The sequence below is a fragment of the Pan troglodytes genome, chromosome 1, assembly GCF_028858775.2.
Source record: "Pan troglodytes isolate AG18354 chromosome 1, NHGRI_mPanTro3-v2.0_pri, whole genome shotgun sequence".
NCBI lineage: Eukaryota > Metazoa > Chordata > Mammalia > Primates > Hominidae > Pan > Pan troglodytes.
The window spans coordinates 78,062,336-78,082,809 of record NC_072398.2 but is presented as its reverse complement, the minus strand read 5'-3'; the positions used below and the strand labels follow the sequence as shown (position 1 = coordinate 78,082,809).

General features: G+C 35.6%; 1 protein-coding gene across 3 annotated transcripts in view; it reads left to right on the top strand.

Annotated features, from left to right (window-relative positions):
* MROH9 (maestro heat like repeat family member 9) overlaps window positions 1-20,474 on the top strand; it is a 132,437-nt gene that overhangs the window by 93,057 nt on the left and 18,906 nt on the right. For all 3 annotated transcript variants that reach the window (XM_016932332.4, XM_054655764.2, XM_054655771.2), the window contains 3 exons: window positions 1,039-1,191; window positions 1,293-1,409; window positions 1,962-2,064. In XM_016932332.4, coding sequence (XP_016787821.3) covers window positions 1,039-1,191; window positions 1,293-1,409; window positions 1,962-2,064 — 373 coding nt within the window. The remainder of the gene's footprint in view (window positions 1-1,038; window positions 1,192-1,292; window positions 1,410-1,961; window positions 2,065-20,474) is intronic.

The window sequence follows — 20,474 nt, the reverse complement described above, 5'->3', positions numbered from 1 at the left end:
TTTAGTGGCAACTCAGCAAAGTCTTCCAGCCTTTGAACACAGCATGGTTACATTATTATAAGTATCCTTACAAAAATTATCTTCAAGTTATACATACTATTTCAGTTTATACTTTTAGGATGTTATTAAATACTAATCATCTTCCTAAATTTAAGAAACTCATTTTTCACAGTTTTTTTTAATGTAATCTGAATTATGGTAAGTAAATTGTTTTACTAGTTTATATATTTTGTTCAGCTTTATTAAGGCATAATTAATCAATTAAAATTATATATATTTACAGAATACAATATGTTTTGATATAGGTATACATTGTCAAATGATTAAATCAAACAAAATTAACATAGCCATTACCTCACATATCTTTTTTTTGTGTGTGGTGAGAACATTTGAGATCTAATCTCTGCAGTTTTTAAGTATACATTACATTATTAACTATACTCTAATGTAACTAGACTTACATTAGATCTCTAGAATTTATTCATCCAGTCTAAAAGAAACTTTGTATCCTTTAACCAACATCTCCCCCAGTGCCTCCCACTACCCTTCAGCTGCTGGCAACCTAGGCCCACTCTCCTCTTCTATGAGTTCAACCTTTTAATATTCCACATATAAGTGAGATCATGCAATATTTGTCTTTCTGTCCCTGACTGATTTCAAATAGCATGATGTCCTCCAAGTTCATCCATGTCATACATGACAGGATTTTATTCTTTTTTAAGGCTGAAAAGTATTTCAATTATTCCATTGATGGACACTTAGGTTAATTCCATATCTTGGCTATTGTGAATAATAGGTAAGCAAATATTATTTTAAAATTAAAAGATGCCCTAACTACCTGAACCCAAGGTGAATTTTTTCTAAAAATAAATAAAATTTCACATAGTGTATGTATATATACACATATACGTATATAGTATATTTATACGGTGTGTGTGTGTGTGTGTGTGTGTGTGGGTGTGTGTGTGTGTGTGTAGTTTACTGATTGAAGAAAAATGCCCTAATATTATCCTCAAATAAGGCCTTTGTCTTTTACAGATTAATGGAGGCATTCGAAGTATGGCAATTCGACACTTTGGTCAATTAGTTAGGGATATGAGACAGTACACATGGATGGTGAATGATGTGGTTCTAGAAGGCTTGGTGCCCCTAATCCTATTTTTGGAGGATGATGATAAAAGAGTAGCTGAAGTAAGTCATTTGATCTTCTTTTTCATAAATTTACCAAGGATTATAATGTTTTATCTAACAACAGATGAATAGATCTTCACCGGCCTTTTTCTGTCTCACAGGCATGTAAATATACATTAAAAATCTGTACCTCACAATTAAAGTGGTCAACATCACGTTTGCTCAAAGATGAAAATTACAGTTTTGAGATGGTGGTGCTCAATATCTGTAACAATCTTGTAAGTGGCCCTTCCATTTTTACTACTATAAGAGTTGTAGACAAAACTTACAGGATATCCAAAGTGATAAAAACTGTAATGGGGATAAGAGTGGATCTTGGAGGAAAAAAATGGAAGAAAATATTTTAAATAAGTGATTATAGCTGGAGCTTGAGCCGAGAGGAATTAGAATTTTCCACTTCCTATTTCTCAACACTGATCATCCATCTTATCTTCTTCCTCCAGCCCACCCATTTTGAGCTATGGGTGGGTATTAAGGTAGGAAGAACATCCCAGATCACAAAAAAGAAAACTAGAATTACTTTGCCACTGCCTCTTGAGCTAGTCCTCTGAAACCCAGCATGAACAGCAATGATAGCCAAGTGGGGATGGATGAATGCTAATCAAAGAATGGAAAAAGAGAGTTGAGTTTGGGAACAAGAGTATAGTTCACACAAAAACATCCCCAATTTCTAATTTGGTCCTGATTTGGTATGTTGAAGCCTTTCTGGAGGGAGCAAATGTTCTATTTCAGCAATTGAGTGAGGTGCTTTTTTCCCTTTTTATTCTCAGATTACTTCTCATAGGAACTACATTACAGATTTGACATCTGATACCTTACGATTCCTGTGGAGCCCCAGAACATATCTTAAGAGGGCATCGGTTATTTTGATAGGTAAATATAATTCAGTTCTCAATTCCTAACTTGTCTTAAATGGTATAGAATGGAGAAGAAGCTAAAAGTCTTTCTTACATTTTTTTTAATGTCTCTGTTTATGAGGGACAGCACCTGTGATGGTGATGAATACAGGTTGATACGTGTGATGAGAATAGAGTTCTATTTTATAATACACAGAGAATATAGCTGTATGGTTAATTATTATGCAAAATGTGTTCAGCAAAATGGATTTCAAAACCTAAGACAGTGACATACCATTGTTCATTATTCCCCTTCACCACTTAAAAATTACTACCCAAAGAATAAGAATAATTTAAAAATATATAAAAACATCATCTTCGACCAAACTTGGACATCTGTAACCACAAACTACAATAGATGAGGAAGAACTACCAAACCCACTAAAGTTTTAAAAAAGTGGAAACAGGCAGGGGCAACCCAGGAAGACTCTAAGACTAGACAAGTTTTTTATATCAGACAAACCTGACCAAACAGTTTTTCTGTACTAGCTCTCACTGTGAAAATAAAAATTAATTATTCTTTATTTTGGAATTCCCAGCTTAGTAGTGAGTCTCCGACTTGGCAGTAGGATCTTCCCTTGACCCCAATTAGCATCATGGAGTAACAGGAGCAGCAAAGAATGAGGAAATACATGGTCACATCATACATATAGAGAGGAGGCTCTCGGTCAGGGTAGATGACCAAATGAATTATGATCAGCACTAAAGCCCACGATCTGTGTTAATCAGAGAGGAGGGGCAGAACACACACAGACACAGGCACGTGCGTGCACACACACACACACCCTCACAAAGAAAAATCCTGTGTTATCATAACTTTGTCATTTTCTTTTCTTTTTTTTTTTTTTTAAGACAGAATCTTGCTCTGTCGCCTAGGCTGGAGTGCAGTGGCACAATCTTGGCTCACTGCAACCTCCACCTCCCAGGTTCAAGCGACTCTCCTGCTTCAGCCTCTAGAGTAGCTGGGATTATAGGCATGAGCCACCACGCCTGGCTAATTTTTGTATTTTTAGTAGAGATGGAGTTTCACTATGTTTGCCAGGCTGGTCTTGAACTCCTGACCTAAAGTGATCTGCCTGCCTCAGCCTCCCAAAGTGCTAAAATTACAGGCATGAGCCACCATGCTCAGCCAATAGTAACTTTATTTCAAACCAGAAATAATCCCTGCTATCCTGAATTCTACCTTGGAAGTTCCCACAAATAAACCTCTGTATATAACTATTGCAAGATTGGTAAATAAGTAATTTTAAAAAAGAAACAGCATTATCTTTCTACAGAGGTACTTCAAGGGAAAAAAGAGACAAAAGAATGAAGAAAAACAAACCTTAGAAAATATGTCAATAGAGCAGTTGAAAGTTATGATAAATATTTCCATGAATCCAAAACATTTTAAAATGAAGATCTAAAGTATAGACACAAGCATACCGGGAATCTGGGATGGGATAATGGGAGCATATGAAAAATAAGCTTTCAAAGTACAAGGGGGAAAAAGTAAGAAAAAACGTATATCACCAAAAATGAAAATTAAATTACAACCAGCAAAAGAGAAAATATTTGTTGAGAACTCAGTAAGGGACAAGGAGTACAGGGTTGAGAAATGTTAGCAAAATCAAACAAAAACCATCAATGAAAAATTCTTTTTATTCTTTCTTCCAAAAAAAAAAATGGAATACATGTGCAGAACATGCAGGTTTGTTACATAGCTATACATGTGCCATGGTGGTTCGCTGCCCCTATTGACTGGCCCTCTAAGTTCCCTCGCCTCAACCCCCACCTCCCAACAGGCTCTGGTGTATGTTGTTCCCCTCCCTTTGTCCATGTGTTCTTGTTGTTCAACTCCCACTTATGAGTGAGAACATGTGGTATTTCATTTTCTGTTCCTGTATTAGTTTGCTAAGAATGATGGCTTCCAGCTTCATCCATGTCCCTGCAAAGAACATGATCTCATTCTTCTTTATGGCTGCATAATATTCCGTGGTGTATATATACCACATTTTCTTTATCCAGTCTATCATTGATGGGCATGTGGGTTGGTTCCATGTCTTTGCCATTTTAAATGGTGCTGCAATAAACATACATGTGCACTTGTCTTTATAGTAAAATGATTTGTATTCCTTTGGGTATATACATAGTAAAGGGATTGCTGGGTTAAACGGTATTTCTGGTCCTAGATCCTTGAGGAATTGTCATACTGTATTCCACAATGGTTGAACTAACTTACATTCCCACCAACAGTGTAAAAGTGTTCCTATTTCTCCACAGCCTTGCCACCATCTATTGTTTCTTGACTTTTTAATAATCGCCATTCTGACTGGTGTGAGATGGTATCTCATTGTAGTTTGATTTGCATTTCTCTAATGATCAGTGACGTTGAGCTTTTTTTCATATGCTTGTTGGCCATGTAAATGTCTTCTTTTCAGAAGTGTCTATTCATATCCTTTGCCCACTTTTTGAAGGGGTTGTTTTTTGTTGTTAAGTTACTTGTAGATTCTGGATATTAGACCTTTGTCAGATGGGTAGATTGCAAAATTTTTCTCCCATTCTGTAGGTTGCCTGTTCAGTCTTTGTCTTTTGCTGTGCAGAAGCTGTTTAATTTAATTAGACCCTATTTGTCAATTTTGGCTTTTGTTGCAATTGCTTTTGGTGTTTTTGTCATGAAATCTTTGCCCATGCCTATGTCCTGAATGGTATTGCCTAGGTTTTCTTCTAGGGTTTTTAGGGTTTGGGGTTTTACATTAAGTCTTTAAGCCTTGTTAATTTTTGTATAAGGTGTAAGGAAAGCGTCTAGTTTCAGTTTCCTGCATATGGCTAGCCAGTTTTCGCAGCACCATTTACTGAATAGGAGATCCTTTCCCCATTGCTTGTTTTTAGCAGGTTTGTCGAAAATCAGATGATTGTAGATGTGTGGTGTTATTTCTGAGGTCTCTGTTCTGTTCCATTTGTCTATGTATCTGCTTTGGTACCAGTACCATGTTGTTTTGATTACTGTAGCCTTGTAGTATAGTTTGAAGCCAGGCACCACAATGCCTCCAGCTTTGTTCTTTCTGCTTAGGATTGTCTTGGCTATATGGGGTCTTCTTTCATTACATGTGAAATCCAAAATAGTTTTTCCTAATTCTGTGAAGAATGTCAATGGTAGTTTGATGGAAATAGTACTGAATCTATAAATTAACTTGGGCAGTATGGCCATTTTCACAATATTGATTCTTCCTATCCATGAGGATGGAATGTCTTTCCATTTGTTTGTGTCCTCTCTGATTTCTTTGAGCAGTGGTTTGTAGTTCTCCTTAAAGAGGTCCTTCACATTTCTTGTTAGCTGTATTCCTAGATTTTATTTTCTTCGTAGCGATTATGAATGGGAGTTCACTCATGATTTGGCTCTCTGTGTGTCTATCATTGGTGTAAATGAATGCTCGTAATTTTTGCACATTGATTTTGTATCCTGAGACTTTGCTGAAATTTAAGGAGTTTTTGGGCTGAGGTGACGGAGTTTTCTAAATACAGAATCATGCAGTCTGCAGAGACAATTTGACTTCCTCCCTTCCTGTTTGAATACTCTTTATTTTTTTCTCTTGCCTGATTGCCCTGGCCAGAACTTTCAATACTATGTTGAATATGAGTAGTGTGAGAAGCCATCCTTGTTTTGTACCAGTTTTCAAAGGGAATGTTTCCAGCTTTTGCCCATTCAACATGACATTGATATGATATTGGCTGTGGGTTTGTCTTAAATAGCTTTATTATTGTGAGATATCTTCCTTCAATATCTAGTTTATTAAGAGGGTTTTGTGTTTTTTTTTTCGGAGTCTTGCTCGTTGCCCAGGCTGGAGTGCAGTGGTGCAATCTTGGCTCACTGCAACCTCCGCCTCCCAGGTTCCAGTGATTCTCCTGCCTCAGCCTCCTGAGTAGCTAGGGTTACAGCATGTGCCACCATGCCCAGCTAATTTTTGTATTTTTAGTAGAGACGAGGTTTCACCATGTTGGTCAGGCTGGTCTCAAACTCCTGACCTCATGATCCACCTGCCTCAGCCTCCTAAAGTGCTGGGATTGTTAAGAGTTTTTAACTTGAAGGGATGTTGAATTTTATCAAACACCTTTTCTGCATCTATGGAGATAATCATGTGGTTTTTGTCTTTGGTTCTGTTTAATGTGATGGATTATGTTTATTGATTTGCATATGTTGAATCAGCCTTGCATCGCAGGGATGATACTGAACCGATCGTGGTGGGTAAGTTTTTTTGATTTGCTGCTAGATTCGATTTGTCAGTATTTTATTGAGGATTTTTGCATCGATGTTCATCAGAAATATTGGCTTGGAATTTTCCTTTTTTATTGTGTCTCTTTCTGGTTTTGGTATCAGAATGATGCTGGCTTCATAAAATGAGTTAGGGAGGAGTCCCTCCTTTTCAATTGTTTGGAATGGTACCAATTCCTCTTTGTGTTTCTGGTAGAATTCAACTGTGAGTCCATCTGTTCCTGGGCTTTTTTTGGTTGGTAGGCTATTAATTACTGCCTCAATTTCAGAACTTGTTATCGGTCTATTGAGGGATTCAACTTCTTTCTTGTTTAGACTTGGGAGTGTGTATGTGTCCAGGAATTTACCCATTTCTTCTAGATTTTCTAGTTTATTTGCATAGAGGTGTTTATAGTATTCTTTGATGGTAGTTTGTATTTCTGTGGGGTCAGCAGTGATATTTCCTTATCAGTTTTTATTGTATCTATTTAATTCTTCTTTTTTTTCTATATTAGTTTAGCTAGTAGTCTATTTTGTTAGTCTTTTTGAAAAACCAGCTCCTGGATTTATTGTTTTTTTGGAGGGCTTTTCGTGTCTCTATCTAGTTCAGTTCTTTTCTGGTCTTAGTTACTTATTGTCTTATGCTAGCTTTTGGATTAGTTTGTTCTTGATGCTCTAGCTCTTTTAACTGTGATACTAGAGCATCAATTTGAGATCTTCCAAGCTTTCTGATGTGGGCATTTAGTGCTATAAATTTCCCTCTTAACACTGCTTTAGCTGTGTCCCAGAGATTCTGGTACATTGTCCCATGTTCTCATTAGTTTCAAAGAACTTCTTGATTTCTGCCCTAATTTCATTGTTTACCCAGGAGTCATTCAGGAGCAAGTTGTTCAATTTCCATGCAATTGTGTGTTTTTGAGTGAGTTTCTTAATCCTGAGTTCTAATTTGATTGCACTGTGTTCTGAAAGACTGTTTGTTACGATTTCAGTTCTTTTGCATTTGCTGAGGAATGTTTTATTTCCAATTATGTGGTCTAGTTTAGAATCAGTGCCATGTGGCACTGAGAAGAATGTATATTCTGTTGATTTGGGTTGGAGAGTTCTGCATATGTCTATTGGGCCCATTTGATCCAGAGCTGAGTTCAAGTCCTGAATATCTTTATTAATTTTCTGTCTAGTTCTGTCTAATACTGACAGTGAGGTGTTAAAATATCCCACTATTATTGTGTGGAAGTCTAAGTCTCTTTGTATTTCGTACAAACTTGTTTTATGAATCTGGGTGTGCCTGTATTGAGTGCATGTATATTTAGAATAGTTAGCTCTTCTTGTTGAATTGTTCCCTTTTCCGTAATGTAATGTCCTTTTTCTTCTTTTTTGATCTTTCTTGGTTTTAAAGTCTGTTTTGTCAGAGACTAGAATTGCAACCCCTGCGGTTTTTTTGCTTTCTGTTTGCTTGGTAAATTTTCCTCCATCCCTTTATTTTGAGCCTATGTGTGTCTTTGCACATTAGATGGCTCTCCTGAATACAGCACACCAGTGGATCTTGACTCTATCCAATTTGCCAGTCTGTGTCTTTTAACTGGGGCATTTAGACCATTTACATTTAAGGTTAATATTTTTATGTGTGAATTTGATCCTGTCATCATGATGCTAGCTGGTTATTTTGCACACTAGTTGATGCAGTTTCTTCATAGTGTCATTGGTCATTACATTTTGGTGTGTTTTCCAGTGGCTGGTACTGGGTGCTTTTTTTCCATGTTTAGCACTTCTCTCAGGAGCTCTTGCAAGGCAGGCCTGGTAATAATGAAATCCCTCAACATTTGTCTTGAAATGATTTTATTTCTCCTTTGCTTATGAAGCTTAATTTGGCTGGATATGAAATTCTGGGTTGCAAATTCTTTTCTTTAACAATGTTGAATTTGTCCCCCAATCTCTTCTGGCTTGTAGGGTTTCTGTTGAGAGACGTACTTTTAGTCTTATGGGCTTCTCTTTGTAGGTGACCTGGCCATTCTCTCTGGCTGCCCTTAACAATTTTTCCTTCATTTCAAGCTTGGATAATTGGATGATTATGTGTCTCAGGGTTGATCTTCCCATGGAGTATCTTAGTGGTGTTCTCTGTATTTCCTGAATTTGCATGTTGGCCTGTCTTGCTAGGTTGGGAAAGTCCTCCCGGATAATATCCTGCAATGTGTTTTCCAGCTTGTTTCCATTCTCCTCGTCTCCTTCTGGTACTCTAAGCAATCATAGATTTGATCTTTTTATGAAGCTCCATATTTTTTGGAGGCTTTCTTCATTCCTTTTCATTCTTTTATCTCTAGTCTTGTCTGCATGCCTTATTTCAGTAAGGTGGTCTTCAAACTCTGATATCCTTTCTTCTACTTGGTCAGTTCGGCTATTGATAGCTGTATATGTTTTACGAACTTCTCGTGCTGGGGTTTTCAGCTCCATCAGATCATTTATGTTTCTCTCTAAACTGGTTATTCAGTTAGCAGCTCCTATAACCTTTTATCAAAGTTCTTAGCTTCTTTGCATTGGGTTAGAACATGCTCCTTTAGTGCAGCATAGTTTTTTATTACCCATCTTCTGAAGGCTACTACTGTCGATTCATCCATCTGATCCTCTGTCCAGTTCTGTGTCCTTGATGGAAAGACATTGCAATTATTTGGAGAAGAGGCACTCTGGCCTTTTGGGTTTTCAGCATTTTTTCATTGATTCTTTCTCATCTTCGTGAGTTTGTCTAGAGTCGGTCTTTGAGGCTCTGACCCTTGGATGGGGTTTTTGTGGGGGCTTTTTTGTTGTTGTTTTTGTTGTTTCTTTCTGCTTGTTTTTCTTGCAATGGTAAAGTCCCTCTTTTGTAGGGCTGCTGCAGTTTGCTGGGGGTTCACTTCAGGCCCTACTCATCTGATTCACTCCCGTGCCTGGAGATGTCACTCAAGGAGGCTGGAGAACAGCAAAGATGGGTGCCTGCTCCTTCCTCTGGGATCTCTGAGCTCAAGGGGCACCAACCTGATGCCAGTAGGATCGCTCTTGTATAGGGTTTCTGACAAACCCTGTTGGAGGGTCTCACACAGTTGGGTACCACGGAGAACAATACCCATTTAACAAAGCACTTTGTCCCTTCGCAGAGGGGGTGTGCCACACCAGGTGGGAAACCCACTTGTCTGGGCTGCCTGGATTCCTCAGAACTACCAGGAAGAAAGGCTAAATCTCCTGGTCTGCAGAGACTGTGGCCTCCCTCTCCTTAGGGGCTCAGGTCCTGTGGGATCCAGGTTCTGTCCCTGAGCCCCTGGCTGGAGTTATTGGAGTTCCTGCAGGGAAGCCCCACCCAGTGAGGAAGGATTGGTAAGAGTCAGGCCTGTAGAGGCACTCTGCCACAGACTGCCACAGCCAGTGTGTTGGGCTGTGGAGGGACAAGTCTTAGGACCAAGCCATCCAGCCTCCCTGTCTCCAGCAGGGGAAAAGCACAGCCTGGGGCTTTAGAAATGGGTGCTACCCTTCCCCTGCCCAGGGAGCTCAGAGTGTTAGGCAGTTGTGAGTCCCAGTGCTGGCTGCTGCCCCTCTCCCAAGGAGCTCAAATGGCTTAGAGTGCAGGCAGCGGCAGCTGGCGCTGGTCGCCCTTCACCCCAGGAGTTCAGTAATCTTAAGCCGATTCCAGATGAGAGGCTGTTAAGAGTCTGCACATTCTGAGGTGGGACACTAGGCCCCAGTGGCGTGGGTTCGTGAATGGGATCTTCCAATCCGTGGGTTGCACAGTTTCATCAAAAAAGCACAGTTTCCTGGATGGGTAGCATGCTCACTCACTGCCTGCCTTGGCTTTGGGGGAGGGGCTTCCCTGCCCCGTGTGGCTCTCAGGCCCGTCGCCACGCCACACTGTTCTTCCTTCTCTCTGTGGGTCACGCCAGCCTCCTAGTCAGTTCTGATGAGAAAACCTGAGTACCTTGGCTGCCAGTGAAGGATTCACATGCTTATTATGTTTTTGTTTGTTTGTTTGTTTTGTTTTGTTTTTTTCCTGATGGGAGCCTCTGAACGCTGCTGTTTCTATTCGGCCATCTATTCGGCTCCCCCACAAAATTCTTAAAATTAGGGAACAATAGTAGATATAGATGATAGAAAAAAGAAATGCAAATATGAGCAAGTGATATCCCTGAAGAAGAGAAATGAAAAACTACAACAGAGCAAAAGTCTTCAAATATATAATTTAAGAAATAAAGATGACTTGATTAAATATACTGAGATAAGGAATCATTTTTTCAAGAAATATTTTATACAGAATGCAACATTAAGGCATTTTGTAATAAAGTTATGGAACTGCACGGTTCCATAAGAATTCTTCAACAATTCTTTATGCATTCAGACAAAAAAAATTACCTACAAATTTTAAAAATAGAGAAACTGTCATTAAACTTCTTTACTTCAATATTCCATATTTTATAGTTGAATACTAAAAAAAACTTTTATAGTATTCAACTATAAAATATAGAATATTGCTTACACATTCCTAAGTGAAGAGAAAATTGTGACTGAAGAATTTTATATCCAGCACAATTTTATCCAGCTATACAGATAACAGAACATTATTTTCAAAAAGACAAGAACTCAGGATGAAATCATCATCATGAATTCTTCTTGAAGACATTATTAGAGGATGGAATTCATCTAACTAATGAATGAATGGATGAACTTTTGCAAAAAGACATCTAGTATCTATTTAGCTGTAGGACTCTCATCTGCCAATCAAGTCTCTACTACTTTTTATTTTTCTCTATGCCTTGGAAGGCTGACCTCTGCATTCTGTATCTCCCAAGCTCCCTTGCCAGCTTGCTTCCTGATGGGTACAACACTTAATGTCCATTAATGCATTTAATGAGCAGAGGTATGCTTAATATTCAGAAATAATTATGACAGTGCTATTCACAAATGCTTGTCCCATCTAGAATCCTTACTGAGCATCTGTTTAAAAATACTGATCAACAGGCTCAGTCCAAGTGTCATAAATATACTATCAGATAATTTCATAGATCTTGATAAGTTGATTCTAAATGTTTGTGGAATAGCAAAAGGCCAAGATACTCCTGAAGGAAAAAAAATTGGGGCTACTAGTTTCACCAGATACCAAGATTTATTATAAAGCTACAGAATTTTAGATAGTCTGTTACTCATTCAAGGAAAGACAAACAGACCTGTGGAACAGAATAGAAAGCCTATAAACAGATCCACACATATACCTAATATATATCAGAACTGGCAGTGTATATCAGACCGGCAAATGATGGGCTGCCTAACAAAAGGTGCAACGACAATTGGAAGTGCACAAACAAAAGGACTCCTGACACCCTACACAAAAATTAATTCTAGAAGAATCAAACAATGTAAACATAAAACACAAATATTTAAAAACTTTTAGAAGAAAATGTAAGATAATATCTTCATAACTGAAGATAAAATATTTCTACAGACAAAAAATTTAAAAATCAAGCAATAAGCTGAGAGAAATATCTGCACATGTGTAACTAAAATGTATTAATTTTGATATATTAATTATAATAACAGAAAAAGACAAAAAAATCCAATAGATCAAAAAATAAAAGGTACAAAAAATAATAATAAATATAAAGAGGAAGTTCAAAAAAGAGAAAACATAAAGACAAATAATCATGTAAAAAAGTTCAACAATATTAATAATCAGAAACATGCAAATTAGAACAATAACAACCCATTTCACACCAATAAAGTAGCAACGTTTTTTAAAATATAAAAAAAAAAACTGATGTTAAAATTGAAAGCTTCTCTTCACCAAGTTATGTTAAAAGGCAACCACCAAATGGAAGAAGATATTTACAACACATATATCTGGCAAAGAACCACATTAGAATATATAAAGAATTCATGTAAATTTATAAGAAAAAAACCACCTAATAGAAAAATGAGTAATAAATGACACTTTTCAGAAAAGGATAGACAAATGACCAATAAACATATAAAAAGATATTTGACTCCATTGTTCATTTGGAAAATGCAAATTGAAACTGTAAGATACCATTATACATCCAACATAAAGTGTAGAATAAAGACTAACAATCTCAACTGTTGTCAAGGATATGGAGCAAACAGAACTCTCTTATATGCTGTTGGCGGAGAAAATTCTTAAACCACTTTGGAAAGCTGTTTAGCTATGTCTGATAAAGCCGAACACATACATATCCTATGACTCAGGAATTCTATAAAATCTCACAGAAATACATACATGTGTTCACAAAAGATATGTACTAGAATATTCAAAGCAGCATTACTAGTTATAACCCAATCCTGCAAATCAACAGTTAGATGAATATATTGATGTAGATTCACACAATGAAATACTACATACCAATGAAAAAAAAATCAACTTCATTCACAATGTAGAGGAAGCTTACAACGTTGAAATAAAAGCCAGTCACAAAAAGTACATATTGTACAATTCCATTGATATAAAACACAAAAACAGCTAGAACTAAAGAGTTATTAAACTCAGGGTAGTGTTTACACTTGGGGAGAAAATAAAAGCGAGCCTCGGAGAGAGTTTCTGGATTACTGGTAATGTCTTGTGTCTTGACCTTAGATGTGGTCACTGTGTGAACATTCCATGAGCTGTACTTTTATATATGTACTTTTTCATACATGCGTTATACCTAGATGTTTAAAATTAAAGTTTTATGTATATATACATACCAAGAGTTGAAAAGTGTGTGAAATAATGGGAATTTTTGTTGCTTGTAGTGGGAACAGAAATTGATATAAACACTCAGAAAATAATTTGACATCATCTTATAAAAGCTAAAGTTGAGCATAATGTTCCTATAAATCTGTAATACCATTTTTAACTATGTACCTTAGACTGTCTCACATAGGTGCATCTGGAGACATGTAGAAGTTTATTGCCCTATTATTAGTAATATCAGATAAATTAGAAATAATCCAAATGTCTGTCACAAGTAGAATGGATAAATAATTTATGTATTGTCACAAATGCAACAGCAAATAGCAAGGAATTTTATTACAAAAAATAAAAATAAATAAATAAATAAACGCTATCTTTACACTCACCAGAATAGGTGAATACAAAAGAAAAAAGAAAAAAACTTTGAGTAAAATGAATAAAAGCAAAAAACGAAACCCAAAGAATACATACTATTTATATATGGATGAAAGCAGACACTACTAAAACATTATTTGGGAATTCACATTAATTTTCTGGAAAACAGTAAGAAAAATCAAGGAAATGGTCAACATAAAATTCAACATACTAGTTTATCTAGAAGGAGGGGGAGGAAAAAAAAGCGTTTATGAAAGGACACACAAGAGGCTTCAAGAGCACCAGTATTTTTTATTTTTTAAGTCCATAGGTAGGATATTATATCTATTCTTTTATATACTTTTAATTTAAAAATACATGCTTTAAATTATGCTAATCTCAAAGCAACTAACTCATTAAAAAATACAGTGAAAGAAAATATCCCATTTATAGTAGGTAAAAAATAAAGAAGGAAATAAAAATTGAGGAAGAAAAGGAGGAAGGGAGGAATGAGGGAGGGAGAGAGGAAAAAGAGAGGGAGGGAGAAAAAGAAAGAAGGAAGGAAGGAAGACTTTTGGAAGAAAGTAAGAAGAGAGATGGGAGATAGGGAGAGGAAGAAAAAAAGAAGGAAGGATAGACAGAAGAAAGGAAGGGAAGTCTAAAAATAAACTTTAAAATATATGCAATATTTCTATGAGGAAAATTGTGAACATTACTGAAGGACACAAAGACGGAAAATACAAAGTATAAACCCTATTTTAGGAAAAAAAAGAATAAAAACTTTAAAAGTGTCAATTTTTTTTCTAAATGAATCTATGCATGGAATGAAATGCCAATTAAAATATCAATAGAATTTTTTTCAACATTGGCGTGCTGATTCTAAAATTAAAGTAGAAAAGTTAGCATGCAAGAATAATGGAAACTCTAACTGAAAAGAATAATGACAGAGGACTAGCCCTATCATACATCAATATAGCTTTAGTAATTAAAATCACATGGAATGAATAGACAGATAAATAGGACATAATACCATCCAGAAATAACCCCCTAAACATGCAATATTTTAGAAAGTGAAAAATTGACCTTAACTAACAGTGATGAAAATATGGAATGTTCGTTAAATGACGTTGGGACACCTGCTGAGCCATCTGGAATTTTTAGAATAATTTTACTCCCATTTCATTTCTTACACGAAATAAAATCCAGATGGTCACAAGTTCAAATGTTAAAAAGGAAACTATAATAATAAATTAAATTAAATTAAATAATTTGGAAAAATTGGCTGAGTTGGGGAAGATCTTGCTAAGTAAGAGTCAAAAGAAGCCATAAAGAAAAGATTGATAACTATGTAAAAATGAAATGGTATTGCAAGGCAAAACTACTATAAACAAAGTAAAAAGCCAAATTTGGATGAAATATTTACATTTATCATGAATTCTCACTGTCTAAAGAATCTTTACTAACCCATGAGAAAAAGTAACAATAGAAAAATGGACGAAGTACACACCAAAAAAAAAATCATTTGGCTCTTAAGCATTAAAATTTTCACAAATTTTTCCAAAAGTGATGCAAACAATGTTTCTATCCATTAAGTTGACAAAGATGCAAAGTTTTGTACTACCCAGTTTTGGCCAGGTTGCAGGAAGTGAGCAATCATTTACATTACTGGTGAGACCATAAATCATTACTTTCTCTAAGAAGAACAATTTGGTAAAATCTATCAAAATGTGAAATGCATATTCTTTTGACTCAGTAATCTCCTCTCAAGAGAATATATCCTCAGATACACTCACACATGGGAGAAATGATGTGTGTACATAGATATTTATTGCATCATTGTACACTGCCATCTCACCTTAGCATGTGGCTTTTATCCTTGTGTTTTCTGATTACGTTCAGCATTTTAAAAGTGTTACAGCAAGAAACAAACAAAAAAAGTAAAAGACAAAAGATGTGCTTTCCAACTGGGTCAGCCCAATTTTACAAGGCTGTCTTCAAAGTCCCCAACCTGTGACTTATCTTACAGTCATAATGACCAGAACTGTCATAGTGACACCATTAGTTCAAGAGATGCTTGGAAATATAGTTATTTAAATAGTCAAGAAGGGGATCATGGTGTTAACACCTAGTAGTATGTCACAATTGTCAATATTTAAAAAGTGAGAGATCTCATATAAGTTTCTGGGATTCCAGTTATTCATGAAGAAAAAAAAAAGGGAAGATGAAGCTATACTGAACCTGCATTTCTGCCTGGTAGCAACCCGGATGTAGCTGACCATCAGCTTCACTTGTGGATGAAGCCTGTACTTCCTGTTCACCACACTCCCCACCACCACCAAATGCATTCTTCCACACAGTTGAGATCACATGCTTACCTACCTAGGCCTTGGCATTTTGGTTAATTTGACATCATTTCCAAAGCATCAAATTCTGTTTGAAAGTTCATTTGTGACTTTCAAAAAAACAGTTTCCGTAGAGCCATTTAATTTGTAGGTCTTTTTGCATAATGTTTCCACCTATTTTGTTCATTTGGTGGTAACATTGTATTTATGAAATAAGTATCTGCAGTTGTAAGAACAATCCAAATATAACTATGGTTTAAACAACGTAATAATTTATTTCTCTCTCATGCAATAGTCCAAGCATACGTAAACTAGGGCCAGCTCTTTTGCTGCTCTAGCATTCTCATCACATAGTTTCCCATATCAGCTCCAAAATGTTTGCTCTAGCTCCTGCAACCACTTCTACATTCCAGTTGGTTGGAAAGAAACAGAAATATCAAGAGGTCACACACACTCCTTTGAAGAGCAAATATAACTTCTGCTAAATTATCATTAGCCCATATCATAGACATATCCTCCCGCTTAGCTGTGAAGAAGGCTTAAAAATCTAGTTGTTAGCTGGGTGGCCAGCTAACTCTCAGTAATTTAGTAAAAGCACTAAAGAAAAAAAAAGAAATTTGACATTAGGGGGAATTAATACTTGTTAGCATGAGAAATTTTCATTCATTTATCTACCTAATCTTAAAAGGAAATACATTGGAATACAAAATCAAACAGAAAGAAAAGCACACTAATAAAAGACATCCCACAAAACAAGTTTTTTTAAAAGCATTATTCTTAAATTGCTAAGCCCATGCTCCACCTGCCAATAAGAGTATCTTGAGCTTTACTGCCAGTTGATTGTATTATGAAAATGATCATGTGATTTTTGTGGTCACTATTTTTACTAAAGCAAAGAAAAAATATAAAATATTGGTTTGATAAGCAAAGAAAATCCTCCTTTGAGACAACATAGATGATCCATCCTGAAAAAAGGGGAAAACAAGAGACAACATAGATGAACCTAGAGGACATTATAATAAGTGAAATAAACCAAAGACAGAAACATACTGCATAATCTCACTTATATGTGAAATCTTTTTTAAAAAGTCAAATAGATAGAAATGTAAAGTATAATGGTGGTTACCAGGAGCAAGGGCACAAGAAATGGGAAGATGTAAATCAAATGGTATATACATCAAAGGGTGCAAAGTTGCAGTTATGTAAGATAAATCTAGAGAGCTAATGTATAGCATGAAAACTGTACTTAATAATATTGTATTACATACTTACATACCATACATTTGCTAAGAGAGTACATCTTAGGTGTTTTTAGCTAAAAGAACACTTAAAATACAACACATTTGTGTGTGTTACACACAAAAAGGGTAACTATGTGAGATGATAGATATGTTAACTTGCTTGAGTGTTGTATTCATTTCACTAGGTATATGTATATCAAAATGTTATGTTATATACCTTAAATATACACAACAGAAAAACAAATTTTATTTTCTGATTACTCAAGTAAAAAATAGATAATCTTGCATTTAAACCTCAGAATGGACACCCTCTAGCCATGTGACCTTTACCAAGTTACTTAATCTCTATGAACTTTAGTGTTACTATCTGTAAAATGAGGATAATAAGAATAGCTTCACAAAATGGGTGTGAGTAGTAATTGAAACAAAGCACTCAGGAGAGTGGCTAGCATATGGCAGTTGTTCGATCCTTTGTAGCATTATTTTCCACCTGGTTGTTAAAATCATTTTATTGTTTAGTTTTTTTAATTATCACATAGAATGGCATGTATCAATTGAATATTTTGGCTGACTGAAGAATAACTATTTGAAGATTCTGAAAATTACATGATTATCCACTGAAATGAAGGGCTCTGTTATAATATATATCTCTGTCAGTTATAAAGCTGATATAAATTTTTTATTTAATAGATTTAGGGATACAAGTACAGTTGTGTTACATGGATATATTGCATAATGGTGGAAGGCTGAGCATTCAGTGTACCCATTACCCAAACAATGTACATTGTACTCAATAGGTATTATTTTATCCCTCATTCTCTTTCCACCCTCCCACGTTTTGGAGTCACCAGCATCTATTATTCCACTCTGTATGTCCATGTGTACCCATTGTTTAGCTCCCATTTATAAGTGAGAAAATGTGGTTTTTTACTTTATATTTCTGAGTAATTTCACTGAGGCTAATGGCCTCCAGTTGCATCCATGTTGCTGCAATATACATTATTCAATTCTTTTTTATGGCTGAGTAGTATTCCATGATGTGTGTGTGTGTGTGTGTGTGTGTGTGTGTATGTATTGGTCAAGATATACACACACACACACACACACACACACACACACATATATATATGTCACATTTTCTTTATCCAGTCATCCCTGATGGTAACTTATGTTGATTGCATGACTTTGCTATTGTAAATAGTGCTGTGACAAACATAAGAATGCAAGTGTCTTTTTGATACAATTATTTGTTTTTCTTCGATTAGATACCTAGTAGTAAGATTGGTGGATTGAATGGTAGTTCTATTTTTAATTATTTGAGAAATCAACATAATGTTTTCCATAGAAGATGTACTAAATTACATTCCCACCAACAGTGTATATGCATTCATTTTTCTCTGTAACTTCATCAACATTTGTTCTTTTGGACTTTTTAGTAATAGCCATTCTGACTAGTGCAAGATGGTATCTCATTGTAGTTTTAATTTGTATTTCACTGATGATTAGTGACATTCAACATTTTTTCATTTTTTAATATTTTTATTTTTGTGGGTACATAGTAGGTGTATATATTTATGGGTACATGGGATATTTTGATATAAGCATGCAATGTGAAATAAGCATGTCATGGAAAATGGGGTATTCATCCCATCAAACATTTATCCTTTGAATTACAAACAATCCAATCACACTATTTTAAAATGTGCAATTGTTATTATTGGCTACAGTCATTCTATTGTGCTATCAAATAGTAAGTCTTACTCATTCTTTGTAACTATTATTCTGTACCCATTAACCATCCCCACAACCCCCTCAACCCCCGATTACCCTTTCTAGCTTCTGGTAACCATCCTTCTACTCTCTATGTCTGTGAGTTCCATTATTTTGATTTTTAGATCCCACAAATAAGTGAGAACATGCAAAGATTGTCTTTCTGTTCCTAGCTTATTTCACTTAAAATAATGATCCTCAGACTCACTCATGTTGTTGCAAATGATTGGATCTCACTCTATTTATGGCTGAATAGTATTCCATTGTGTATGTGTATGTACCACGTTTTCTTTATGCATTAATCTGTTGATGAACATTTAGGTTGCTTCCAAGTTTTAGCTATTGTAAACAGTGCTGCAACAAAGAAATGCAGATATATCTTTGAATCACTGATTTCCTTTCTTTTGGGTATATACCCAGCAGTGGAATTGCTGGATTATATGGTAGTTCAATTTTTAGTTTTTTGAGGAACCTCCAAACTCTTCTCCATAGCAGCTGTGCTAATTTATGTTCTCACCAACAGTGTAGAGGGTCCCCATTTAACCACATCTTCACCAGCATTTGTTATTGCCTGTCTTTTTGATATAAGCCATCTTATCCGGGGTGACAGGATGTCATTGTAGTTTTGATTTGCATTTCTCTGATGATCAGTGATGTTGAACATCTTTTCATATACCTGTTTGCCATTTGTATGTCTTCTTTTTAGAAATGTCTATTCAAATCTTTTGCTCATCTTTTGATCTGATTATTAGATGTTTTTCCTATAGAGTTGTTTGAACTCCTTATATATTCTGGTTATTAACCTCTTGTCAGATAAGTAGTTTGCAAACATTTTCTCCCATTGTGTGGGTTGTCTCTTCACTTTGTTGATTGCTTCCTTTGCTGTCCAGATCTTTCTAACTTGAGGTGATTTCATTTGTCCATTTTTGCTTTGGTTGTTTGTGCTTGTGAGGTATTGGTCAAGAAATCTTTGCCCAGACCAATGTCCTGGAGGTTTTCCCCAATGTTTTCTTGTAATAGGTGTATATTTTGAGGTCCTAGATTTAAGCCTTTAATCCATTTTGGCTTGATTCTTGTATATGACAAGAGATGGGGGTCTAGATTCATTCTCCTGCACATGGATATCCAGTTTTTCCAGCACCATTTATTGAAGAGACTGCTTTTATGTTCTTGGCATCTTTGTCAAAAATGAGTTTACTGTGGGTGTGTGGATTTCTTTCTGGGTTCTCTATTCTGTTCCATTGGTCTGTGTGTCTGTTTTTATGCCGGTACCATGCTGTTTTGGTTATTATAGCTCTGTAGTTTAATTTGAAATCAGGTAATGTGATTCCTCCAGTTTTGTTATTTTGGTTTAGGATAGCTTTGGCTATTCTGGGTCTTTTGTGGTTTCATATACATTTTAGAATAGTATTTTCTATTTATATAAAGAATGTCATTGGTATTTATTTTGATAGGGATTGTATTTAATCTGTAGATTGCTTTGTGTAGTACGGACATTTTAACAAAATTGATTCTTCCAATCCATGAAATTGGAATTTTTTTTCATTTCTTGGTGTCTTCTTCAATTTCTTTCATCAGTGTTTTATAATATTCATTATAAAAATCTTTCACTTATTTGGTTAAATTAATTACTAGGTCTTTAATTTTATATGTGGCTATTAGAAATGGGATTCAAATTTTTTTTCACATTGTTCACTTGGCATATAGAAATGCTACTGATTTTCGTATGTTGATTTTTGTATTTTACAACTT